The 11,911-nt window shown below is 42.2% G+C and overlaps 1 protein-coding gene across 1 annotated transcript; it reads right to left on the minus strand.

Moving 5' to 3' along the window:
- Positions 1–1,289: 1,289 nt before the first annotated feature.
- On the minus strand, positions 1,290–11,650 carry APOBEC2 (apolipoprotein B mRNA editing enzyme catalytic subunit 2). The gene is made up of 3 exons (XM_035122689.3): positions 11,272–11,650; positions 3,188–3,735; positions 1,290–1,657 (listed from the first exon to the last, which is right to left on the minus strand). Exons 1-2 carry the CDS (start codon positions 11,424–11,426, stop codon positions 3,195–3,197), a joined length of 696 nt encoding a protein of 231 aa, XP_034978580.1. The 5' UTR covers positions 11,427–11,650; the 3' UTR covers positions 1,290–1,657; positions 3,188–3,194.
- Positions 11,651–11,911: the final 261 nt, after the last annotated feature.

The following is an 11,911-nucleotide window of genomic DNA, read 5'->3' on the forward strand; positions in this document are numbered from 1 at the left end:
CGAACGCGATCCGTTCCGGATCGCAGTTCGTAACCCGAATAGTTCGCAAACCGAGCGCTATGGGCGCCGCCATTTTGCGCATGCGCAAAGCGCGCGTTCGCGCGCGCACGGCTTATGCGCGCGCGCGGCGAAAACACTTCCGGGTTTGCGCAGGTCGTAACCCGAACTGTTCGCAAACCGAGGTGGTCGTAACCCGAGGTACGACTGTATATTAAAATAAGCGTTTCCCTTAGATCTTTATGTGCAATAAATATAAGAAGATAGGTATTATCCAATTAGCATATTTCATTAAATTAACTGAATAGTGTGTCCCTGAAAGGATATAGGTACCAAAAAGAAATTGTGCAAAAATAAAGAAAGGCTCTGGGAGCAAATTTTTCATTTCCCCATATGTTTAATGTGGAGAATCTGTCACTACTGTGGTCCTTCTGTTGAAATCATCAATATCCCTTTTATGCGATCTTCACATATTTGTATCACAGAGCATTTTGCAGTACATTGATCTTGGAAGGGAACTTGTAAATCTTTATTAATTGCTTTATTAACTAAGATGTCTATGCCAGTGTTCCCGAACTATTTTTCTCATGGACCACATGAAAATCTCAGAGGGTCTTGGTGAGCCACTTAATATTTTTTCTGCCTGTTGTAGCACACTGTGCTAGATGCAGTATGCTTTTTAATTGTATTTTTACTGACACATCATGGACCATCTGAATGAAGCTTGCAGAGCACTGGTTCCACAGTTTGGGAACCCCTGGTCTATGCTATTACACATATCTCATCATATTGTAATACATTCTGTGATCTAGAGAACCCCTTTAGGCAGATGCAAAGGATTATGTAGGTCTACCAGAATTTTGGCACAGGATTATGTAGGTCTACCAGAATTTCTCCTATGAGCTGTTCCTTGCTTTGCTTCAGAGGTACACCAGCTGTTTCCCCAAACTGGAGCTGGTATGGAAGAATGACCATGCTGAAAAGAAGGATTAAAGCTGCCACACATGTTTCTGGATTGGGACCATTGTTTCTTACCTTTTGGGCGGCAATCCTATATCACTTTACTTGAAAGTAAATTCCATTGAATGTAATGGGATTTTCTGCTGGGTAGACATGTAAGGAAGCTGACTGTTCAAACAAGTGAATCTGCAGAGCGTATAGCAAGATTTGGGCATAATTCTAAGTGAATTCTAAATGAATTGTCAGATAGTGGTTGAATAGCAGGACCTACGTATACTTACGGTATTTTATGTTCTCTTAAAGAAGTTCTGAAATGATAAAAGAGCACCACATTTGCTAAACTTATTTAATTTGCATTATTGTTTTGGTAAGCTCTTTGGTGTGGTTTGACTTGTTTGTCAAAAGTTTTCAGTGATGAAAAAGCTTTGCACTGCAGATTGTTAACTTCATTCCATATCATTATGCTTTTTCTTCCCATGTGAGCAGCAGCACTGCAGGTTTATGTATTTCAAACAACCAAATGCCTACATGCAGCATAATAAATGTATTTTTAGTCAGCAAGGCGACATGTCAACCAGAGACTTGTGGTGTTGTTTTTCTTTTTCAAAGCAGCTCTGGAGGACCGAAGGGGGAGTCCCAGATGTCAAAGTATATCATGTTTGTCTCTCCATAGGGTTGGCAGACTTCACACATGCTGGCCCTGGGGAGAGAAAGGGAGACTTGAGTTGCTTTTCTCAAATGTATGGGGCTTTATTGCTCAAAATAACCAATGCCTCACCAGTTTGTTCCTCTTGCATAATGGACAAAATGATATAAAATAGCTCTCCTTTAGCTTGGGGTTGGGTGTTTGCCGGATGTTTTTCTTCACCCCTTGCCAAGTTCCTAGAATAAATTCTATGTGGCACATCTTGCATTTTAGAATAAGGTTTTGTCTTAGAATGAGGTGCCTAAGATTCCTGTTGACATTTTATATGGAAGCTGGTATAGGACTTTGATTGTATACTGATGAGGTTCCAGATGAGGTTTGATGTAATGTCATGTGTCTGTTTTATTAGCATTTGTTTTCCATAATATTTTAATCTGTTTCCTTTTTTCAATGCCTGTTTTAAATAAATGGGATTCAAAGTAATGAATCTGAACAGCAGGGAAAATGTCTTTTGAAGTATGCCTCTAGAACTTGTTTGTTGTATATTTGATGTATAATATAATAAGATTACCTGTTCCGACAGAGCAGCAGATACAGCCCAGGGGATGGGGCCATAGCTTAATGGTAGAGCACATGGTTTGCATGCAGCAGGTCCCAGGGCTCCTCTGAAAAACCTATTTATTGAGCATTCATTCTGATTTGATGGCACAAAGCTAACATGGAGCTTAGGCTATGTTTGTTCTCTTTTGTACATTAGATCTGCTTTGCTTCTGGGGTGGTTATACGACAGTGAGCATTCATCCTGAACTGCTTATAGGTGTTTATATATCTTCCCATTGCTCATTCATTCATCCAAGATTTTTCAGTGCATTTCCAACCGCAAAAAGTCTTTTTTATGTGCATTTGTCACATTTGGGTGACACAGTGTATTAATCCACTTTAATTGCACAAACCTAAATTTTCAGTATGTGCTTGAATCCCTTCTGCAAAATAGTGATGGTCTGGAGGCATGCCCAGTTATAATTCCTGGCATTTCTAGGTAGAGTTGGGAAAGGCTCTTATTTGAAATCTTGGAGAGCCACCACTGCAAGTCATTGTAGGCCAAGGTCCTCTGGGCCTCCATATATTGTTAGATTCCAGTTCCCATAAGCTCGGGGTGTTGGCTAGGCTGGCTGGTGTTGGGAGTGCAACAACACCTGGAGAGTCACGGGTTGATATGGTTTGAATAGGTCTAAGCCAACTTTCTGTTCAGATGCTACACTGAGGACACCTGCAAACCTGCTGCCATGTGGCAGGACAGTTGGTCTTCCACATATGCACAGGAGCTGCGTAGGGCCTCTGCCATACAGAAATGGTTTTGATAGGCATCTAGACCTCTCATGTAGCTTATGAAATGGACTTCAGTATGGCTCTTCTGAAATGGGGAAAATTTAAAAAATGTATCCAGCTCTTTGCTTTATCTTATTAACATTGGAGAGAACAAAATGTATTTTTTTCATGAGTTAGATGGTCTGAGAAACTACTCTAAAAAGGAGAAAGCTTTTCGAAATTAGTTTTCAGAATTCATTACGATACTATACTTACTTGAACCTCAGTGCAAAACTTCAGCAAGCTTTTCTTCATAATATAGGAAGTTCTCTTGAATGTCCTCCCAGGGTGTAAATGCCTTAGGTTCCTCACCTTCCTCCTGCTCTACAAAATTCTTCCATACATACTCAAAGTCTTGAGGCTTCATGATTCTCATTTTACAGCCAGCTGCCTTCATTTTCTTCAGAGCAGCTTGGATGTCAGGCTCTTCCCACATGAAGAGACGGCCCGTTATGATGGAGAGCTTCAGGTTCTTGTTCTTCTTCAGTGCCTTAGTTATCTGCTCAGCGCAGCCGACACAGGGGCTAGAAGAGACGTACCAGGTAACGTTGTAGCGTAGGCCAGATTCACATGTGGGCAAGATGGTATTGAAGAAGGCATCTTCAGCATGGGCTGCTGCATGTTCATCCTCCAGATAGCCCCGTAAGGTTTTTGACTCCTTGCCTTGAATCTCTATGATGTAGCACAGGAAGGTCTTGTTCCGGCCTGAACTGTATTCTACATTCTTGAACTGGAAATTGAAAAAGAAGGCTGGAAGCCGTTCCCTGTATAAAAGAGTGAAAGAAAGCCTCAGTGTTACACACCTAATAACACACAACCTCCTTAATCCATTGATTTCAGTGTTATTGGTGGTGTTAAGGTAATTTTGTAACCATGCTATTCCCTTCTAAGGCCTGAGACATAGAAGAATTGGGCAGTGACTAGATTTCCTGAAGATATTTAATTCCATGTTCAAGTAATTTGGAGGTGTATGGTAGAAGTTGGTGAAAAAGCTTTGGTATAACCACAAGGGAGTTGCTATTGGAATTGGGGAAAAGTTGGCAGAAATAAGTCGTCAGATGTTTCCAGCTTAGAGGGCGGGTTGTTTTTGCATCAGCTGTTTTTCAAGTAATCTGTTGCTGATATACCCAAGCTACCATAATTTCTCCTTTTGTGGTTTTAAAATTATTTGAAAGTAAGTATCTACAAACTAATGGTGATATATTCACCTGCCTGCTCTATGTTTCTATATTCATTTAAATCTACTGGTTGTTAAGATTTTTCGTTTCTTCCTTTACTTTTCTAGCTCCTTTCTTGTATCCAAGATGCCTCATCTTGAATTACTCTTGGTGTAATGCACGCACGTTAGCACTTAATCCCAGATTTCTACCTCTAAGAAAGAACCTTCTCTGACCTTTCTGCAGCAAGCTTAAGTTCAGACTCTGCTTGACTCATAGATGGGTCAAGATTTGGGATCTTCCATGATAGTTGCACTCTTCATTGCCTTGTAGAAGCTAGTCATTCTATTGTGTGGGATTCAGCTAGCAAGTCCCGCTAGCAGAAGCCAGCACGGGCTCCTGCTAGCACAACAGGGCTTCCTCCCCTCTTCTCCACCCGCATGTCCCCTTTGAGTGTGTGAGAGAACCCTCTGAACAGTGCATGGGAAGCAAAGAGGAGAATGTTCTGTCTGACAAGCTGGAAAGCTTGCACTGACAGAACTCTTGCCATAGCACTACATTGAATTTCTCCCACTGAAGTAGGAGAAGCATATCCAACCAGCTCTCTGTATATCCATTCTTCTGTGTGGGGCTTCAGCATTTCACTTTGCTCTTTTAACAGAGTATTAAGTTATATGATCTAACTACGTGCATCCATTTCTCTCTCTCAAAGCCCCATCTTGTAAAACTGGGCTCCACTGTATTTCCTACCAGGTGAATTCATCTTCATATTTCTGTCTACCGTGTTTCTCCTAAAATAAGACGGTCCTCAAAAATAAGCCATGTCAGGCTTTTCATTAGTAGAATAAATATAAGACATCCCCCGAAAATAAGGCGGGGGGGGGAGCAGGTCTGGCAAGGAAAGGAAGGCATTTAAGCGCCTTTGGAAGAGCCGGCAAGAGGCAACAGCGCGCTTGCTGGCGATCTTCTTTTCATGCCACTCGCAGTGGCCGTCTCCAGCGCCGCCGCTGTGCTTTGGGCCTTGGCGCGTGCCCACAGCCACCTCCGTAGCCCCTGGGATTACCGTCGCTGCAGCCGCGCTCCTGGGCGCTCTCGGCACTTCCCCCGCGGCCGCCTCACTGTGTTTTGCGGGGGTGGGAGCCGCTTTGGGGAGCGCAGCGCAGCGCGAAGAGCCTGGTGAGAGGCAGCTGCGGCTGCAGGTGAAGCCCGGGATCTGCGTGGGCGACTGGGGACGAGCGCCCTGAGCGCTGCGGCGGTGGCGAAGAGGCGCCCGATCAGCTGAGAAGTGGGCTGATCGGGCGCCTCTTCGCTACCGCCGCAGCGCTCAGGGCGCTCGTCCCCAGTCGCCCACGCAGATCGCGGGCTTCACCTGCAGCTGCAGCTGCCTCTCACCAGGCTCTTCGCGCTGCGCTGCGCTCCCCAAAGCGGCTCCCGTGCAGCCGCCTCTTGCCGGTTCCTCCGCCGCCGCTTCTCTCACAGCCGCCTCTGCGGCTGCTTCCTGCTCCCCGGCTCTCAACGGGTCCCGTGCGGTGCGCTGCTGCCGGCTCTCAACGGGTTGGGGCTCGGCGCAGCATGCTGTTGCCAGCTCCCGCTCGAAAAAAATAAGACATCCCCCGAAAATAAGCCGTGGTGTTTTTTTGGAGGAAAAATAAATATAAGACGTGTCTTATTTTAGGAGAAACACGGTATGTACCAGATGTAAGAGGCTCTTGGCCTTCAGAGGCTCAAACTAAATCAATTTCTCTTTAAAGTGCCATAGTTTGGTTTGTTAGTTTACAACATCTTTTCTGGAATTGCTCAGGTTCACTGGCTTCAAAGGAAGGATAATTGAACATGCAAAATGAATGGCAAATTTTTAGGTAGCATTAGGGTATACTAGACGTTGCAAGCTGATACAGTCGGCTGCAACTCTTATCATCCCTGATCACTACTCATGATGGCTGGGAGTGATTAAAGTTGTAGTCCACAATATTGGAGAGTGCTAGATTGGCTACCCCCTAGACTTTCTAGGATTTTAAGTGCCCGGTACACCCATGAAAACTGTTTGCTCGTTGTGGATGCCAGTATAGCTGCACTGTTTGACATAGTGCTTATGTCTATAGTGTCTGCTATGTTCTGCTTAATTGCAAATAAGTGGAGAGTGCATATTCCAGTGTGTGTGTATTCTAAACTCGGTGCTGGAAAATACCTGAAACAGATCTTGCCTCAAGGCTTTGAAGCCTCTGTCCTTAGCACTCACAAATTGTAGCAGATTGCTTGTGCCCCCTGCAGCTCTGAAATGCTTAGTTATTCATCACTGAAAGGGCAAGGGGAAAAGAAACCACATGTCCCATAAATCAGCCACAGACGTGCACGTCTGTGACATAGTTGCCTTTCAAGCTATCTTGTGTGCTGTTCAACTTGCCCCTAACAATAGCTGTTCTCTTCTAATCTAACAGCGATTCAGAATGCTCAAGGGACTTCTACAACACATTAAAATTCATAGTTCATTGAGGCTAGAAGGGACATAATAGCTGTGTGACTGACTTACTTCCCCAATTTGTTGCGTGAGGTTAATTATTTCTTTATTGCACATTTCTGTTCATTTAAAGAGGACTGAGCATATTATATATGTGAGTGTTGGGAAATACATATATCCATGTTTTACCAGTGAAGAAAATGAGCTATATAAATCTTACTGCCTTGGATGACTCCTTGAAACTAGAAGCTAGACATTTGGATATTTAGAGCTCTGTTGTAAACGTAGTTAGATCCCCTCTGTGTTACCTTGTCCCCTTACAGGAGTACTTTTAAAGTTATTCCCATGCAAGGAATACTTGTGGAAAATATTGGAACTGAAATTCCAAGTTGATTTATGAGGTAGTGCTGGTGAATTTATTTTCCTTAAGATACCTCCTTAAAAAAATCTCATTGCTTTGCGGTTCTAATATTCAAATGTTGTGTATTCCTTCTAAATAGTGAGTCTGGAAGCACTCTCTTAGATTATGGTGATGTGCAACAACCCACTGTTTCTTGTCTATCAGGCCCCATTATTTTGTTTATATACCAGTAGTTTTCTAGCTTAACTCCATTTGTCAAATTGTCTAGGAAACTAGGAATGTATGAGCCAGTATGATGTAAGAGTGTCAGATTATGACTTGGGGAGATCTAGGTTCAAATCATTACTGTACTCGCTGTGAAGCGCACAATTTATTAGCTTAACCTTTTTCATAGGCTTGTTGTAAGAACAAAGTTCTGTGTGTATGGAACTGATCGAACACTATGAAGAGCCAAACAACATGCTGCTTGCTGTCTTGAGGGACTTTGGAGCCACAGTATCAGGTATCCTCATGATCATGACAGCAGTCTGCCATTGCCAAAGAGAAGGGAGCAGGATTTGCACTTTGTGTTATTCCATCCTTTGGTCTGAAGCTATTTGTCTGATGGTTTAATTTCCACTGCAGAAGGATGCAGTGCAAATTAATGTATCTGTAGGAGTCTCATGAAATGTACATGGCAGCTTTAGGAAGAGTTAGAACACTATAGAAAGGGATAGGAGGATATTCTTAATTATAAAGATTGGTCAGATTCTCAGTGCAGGTTCCACAGCTGCTACACCTGTTGGGGACAGCATCAAAAAAACCCTGGCAAGACACTGTGAAGCTTTTCTAATCTACAAATGGCAATTGAAATGCTTGAACTACCATGGGATAATTAGGCAGAAATGCTGCTATGTTTGGTGTTTTTAATCCCCTCATTAGCTAGATATCTGGCTTCATCAGGCTGAAGCTTATAAATAAATAGAAAATTTGGTCTGAGATTCCTCTTTGCAGCTGCAGGGGTTATGTTGTTTTAGAGCACAAGATATTTAAAGAATAATAATTCTGAAGAAAAATGCCCTGCTTGTTTGGCTGCAGATATTCAAAGCTTTGATGAGACCACTGAATCATAGTGTATCCTCTTATATTTGGTGCATGCAGAGTAAGCATGTGCTTGGGTACCAGCAAAGAAGGGGCACAAAAAAACAGATTTTATTTTTGAAGAATTTGACATTTGACTTTTTTTAAAAAAAAGGTAGGCATCATGGGAAAAATCAGACATTTATTAGACTTTCCTGCATCCACTCCACACTCTTCCCCCATTTTTCTGTTTTATTATTTATTCTTTATCACCACCTAAACCAGGGGGCATAACAAAGATCTAAATAATGCAAGGAAATAAGATCCCATCATATGTTGCAATAAATCTGTTTTATTTTTGATATTTTTTGAGTTCTATGTATTTGATTATTATTTTTCTTACAGACACACACACACATGGGTGGGGAGATATGGTTTAGTGTTCTTACGTTGAAATACATAAAACCCAGCCAGATGGGTGGGGTATAAATAATAAATTATTATTATTATACATATGGGGGGCACTAATTTTTTCAGTGCATAGGGTCTCTAACAGTTTTAATCCAGCCCTGCTTGTATTGACCAACCTTACCCATGGAAAGCCATTAATTGAACTTAGAACTGGTTTCAAATTTCAGCTCACTATGAACTCCTTTGATCTTAGGCAGATAATACCTTTTTACCTTCTGCTTCTCATTTGACAGAGATGAGAAGAACTTTGGAAGTACCAATTGCAGTTCATATGATTATGTATCCGGTGTATGTTTTCTCTGCGAGCCTGTTTTGTTTCAAATCAATATTTAGTTCATTTTTAAAAAAAAACAGTTGAAATTGAGCCTACTAAAGCCTAAAAACCAGCAACAAGAAATTCTTTGGAAAGAATGCTTAAATATTGTAATACTAAGTGGCAGTACTGTATCAATATCTGAGCCTGTGAACACAAATGTCTCTCTGAAACACTGGGCATGCTGGATCTATATAAGATACTAGTTTAAATTATACTGGCAGAATGCCTCACCTCATGCAAAGGCATGAATTCTACCTAGCAAAAGCATTACAATAAGTTACAAACAATGAGCATCTTCAGAGCAGAATATGAAGGTTTTAGTATTCGGCTTAATGGCTTTGTATACATGACCTTGCTCCAGTGAACTCCTACTGCTAGTGTTCGAACTGAAGTCGTGTATATGTGATGTTGGCACAATCCACATCCAACCTGTAGCTTCCTGAGGAATGCTGCTGTTTGATGTCTTCATTCAAACCAGCTTCCATCTGTCAATTTTAGAAATGTAAGCCACATTACCTTGGTTAAACTGAGATCTTTACATTTTAGACAGCCGTTATGCATGTGCAGATGACAGCACCTGAGCAGCTTCATGAATAGGGTTGGGTGGGTTGCAGGCATGGGGAAGCCAAGCAGGCAGTGGGCATCAGGTGAAGACATCCCTGCCCATCTCTGGTATGTACATCAATGAGCAAGTGCAATTTGAAACACAGCAGGGCAAAGCAGCCTTGCTGCCTTTTAAGCCACTAATGTATAAATTGCCAGAGTTCCTTGTTGTTTAGTCAAGACCTACTACCTGATCCTTTTAATTGAAGATACCACTTAATGCTGAATAGGCGTCTAACTGGTTTGCATAAAAATCAGATCAGTTGTTCAAGTATTAAAATATAAGCATTCAAAATTAAAATACACAATAAAACAATATAATTAAAACATTAAAATAAAAACATCCATAATTGAAATGCACAATGAAACAAGCCCATATGGCATAGCTGCCAAGTTATCCCTTTTTTTAAGGGATTTTCCCTTATGCTGAATAGGCTTTCTCGCGAGAAAAGGGAAAACTTGGCAGCTATGCCATATGGTCGCGAGGTCAAAGGAATGCCTCTGTAAACAGGTGTGTCTTTAATATATGCACCATGATCATTTATGGCACAATCCAGTGCATGTCTGCTCAGAAGTTACCGTAGCTCCAATGGGACTGCCAGGTAAGAGTGTAAAGTAGGATTACAGCCTGGGACACCTAATCCCAAATAATTCAGCAATTAGTGGTGTCAAAAGTTTATATTTACAGTTTCTCTTGCTGCTATTTCTGGTAGAGACCAAGGAATGAATAGCATTTAGTCCTTAAACCATAGCTCCACCCAGAAGTGGCTTAACTCCATAGAATAGAATGAGATGATAATACAGTACTCATCAAGAGAGTATAAGTGTATGAAACTCGCAACCAGGAGCCACCTAGACTCTGGATGATAACAAAGCATTGTCTTCTTGGGGATTAGCACCTTGCCCTATTCATCTGCATTTACGTAGTTGGGTGGGCCTCATTCTTTTTCTCTACAACACCAGTACAGAGCATAGCGAAAAACAGTGTTGCGAACTCAAATAGCCAGCTAAGCTATGATTACTGCAAATTCAGATCCTTGCTTTAAAGTTTATGACCACTTTTGATTTGTTTCGGGAACTGAATATCGGGGCATAGAGATCATGGTAAGAGGATAAAGGTGTATAATATTGATGAATTCCTCACTACATATTGTAGTTGAAGTCTTAAGTATCACACTTACATGGTACTGTGATAAATATTATTAATGCTTAAAGACAGCGGCTCAAAAGATTTTTCTAGATGAATCAATCTCTATGATTAAAGATTTTCTGATTGCATTATATGCCTGCTGTGTTGTATAAAAACCCGTTAGATCTCTCAGATGACTTAGCGTTCACCTCTGGTCTTTTCAAACAATTTGATTTTATCTGCCTAGATACGAACCAAAAATTGCAGCTATAACTCTCCGTTTCAGAGTTGGAATAGATGCAAAGTCCCTCTAGTCCTACTCAGAAAGTTTCCTCTTTTTTCATTTTAATGAGGCTGCATATGTGGAAAAGGTTAACCAAATGCATGACATTCTTGCTGGCTCGTGGGAGGCTACACAGCCAGCAACCTCTTGCAATATGATTAAGCCCACAGGTGAGCATTTTCCCCACTGAGGGAGAATAACAGTTTCAGTGCCATAAATGATAATCATAAAATAAATACTTGCTGTGAGTTCATCCTGTTTGAATAACATTGCACCACAAAGCTTAGAAATAATATGGGTCCTCGTTCAGAGCAGTAAAACCTTGAACCTGAGGCACACCCTTTTTTAAAAAACAACAACAAAACCCTGCAAACATTGCGGTGGCCAACTTCTGCAAAAAAATCTTCTCTTTGTCTTCTGTGTTTTTGCTGCCATTGAGTATGGGATAAAACAGACCTCTTACCCTGTTACAATTTCGAAGGGTGGCAGCTCCTCCAGCTCCGGTGGCTTTTCGGCCTCCTCTGCATTCTCTGCGTTCTCTGCATTCTCTGCATTTTCAGCCTTTTCAGCCTTTTCACCGTTCTGGGAGGCTTGCGGCTGCTCCTGCTTCTCAGCCATCCTGTTGCAATGGATGTCCAAAGGCTACAGCAGGGGCCAAGAGCTGTGCTCAGGCTTCAGATGCAGAAATGTGACAGGAGGTGGTGGTGGGGAGAGCTGGAAGTTCCAGCCCTAGACAGTTGTCAGGAGCTATATATGGAATGGCAGTAATGACAGGGTTGGGTGCAGGCTAGGATGACTCCAGCACTCCTCGGATGTCACCTCTTCACTTTCACTCTGGCTGTGGCCTATCCCTTGCCTCCCTTTTATATTTAACTATGAAGTGACGAGTTCAGTGTGGGCGGATGATGGATGGAAAATCCTGGATGCAGAAGTAACCTATTTATCCCCAGCCATGACGGAAAACTGGCTTCAAGCAAGGCTGGCCACTGACCAATGTCCCTGGACAGTACGCCCTCCTCCTGTCCTCGAGGGACCACCCTTCCAGACTAGACGAAGGAGGAAGGCACAATGCCATTGTTAGCATTTTTAAAAAATGCACCAGT

Source organism: Zootoca vivipara, chromosome 7, assembly GCF_965207765.1.
Source record: "Zootoca vivipara chromosome 7, rZooViv2.hap1.1, whole genome shotgun sequence".
Taxonomy (NCBI): domain Eukaryota; kingdom Metazoa; phylum Chordata; class Lepidosauria; order Squamata; family Lacertidae; genus Zootoca; species Zootoca vivipara.

Excerpts from the sequence above, each read along its gene's own strand:
- APOBEC2 (XM_035122689.3), bottom strand. The coding sequence starts at position 11,426 with ATGGCTGAGAAGCAGGAGCAGCCGCAAGCCTCCCAGAACGGTGAAAAG. Across the intron at positions 3,736-11,271 it reads CCCTTCGAAATTGTAACAGG|GGAACGGCTTCCAGCCTTCT; the intron begins GTAAGAGGTCTG and ends TCTTTTATACAG.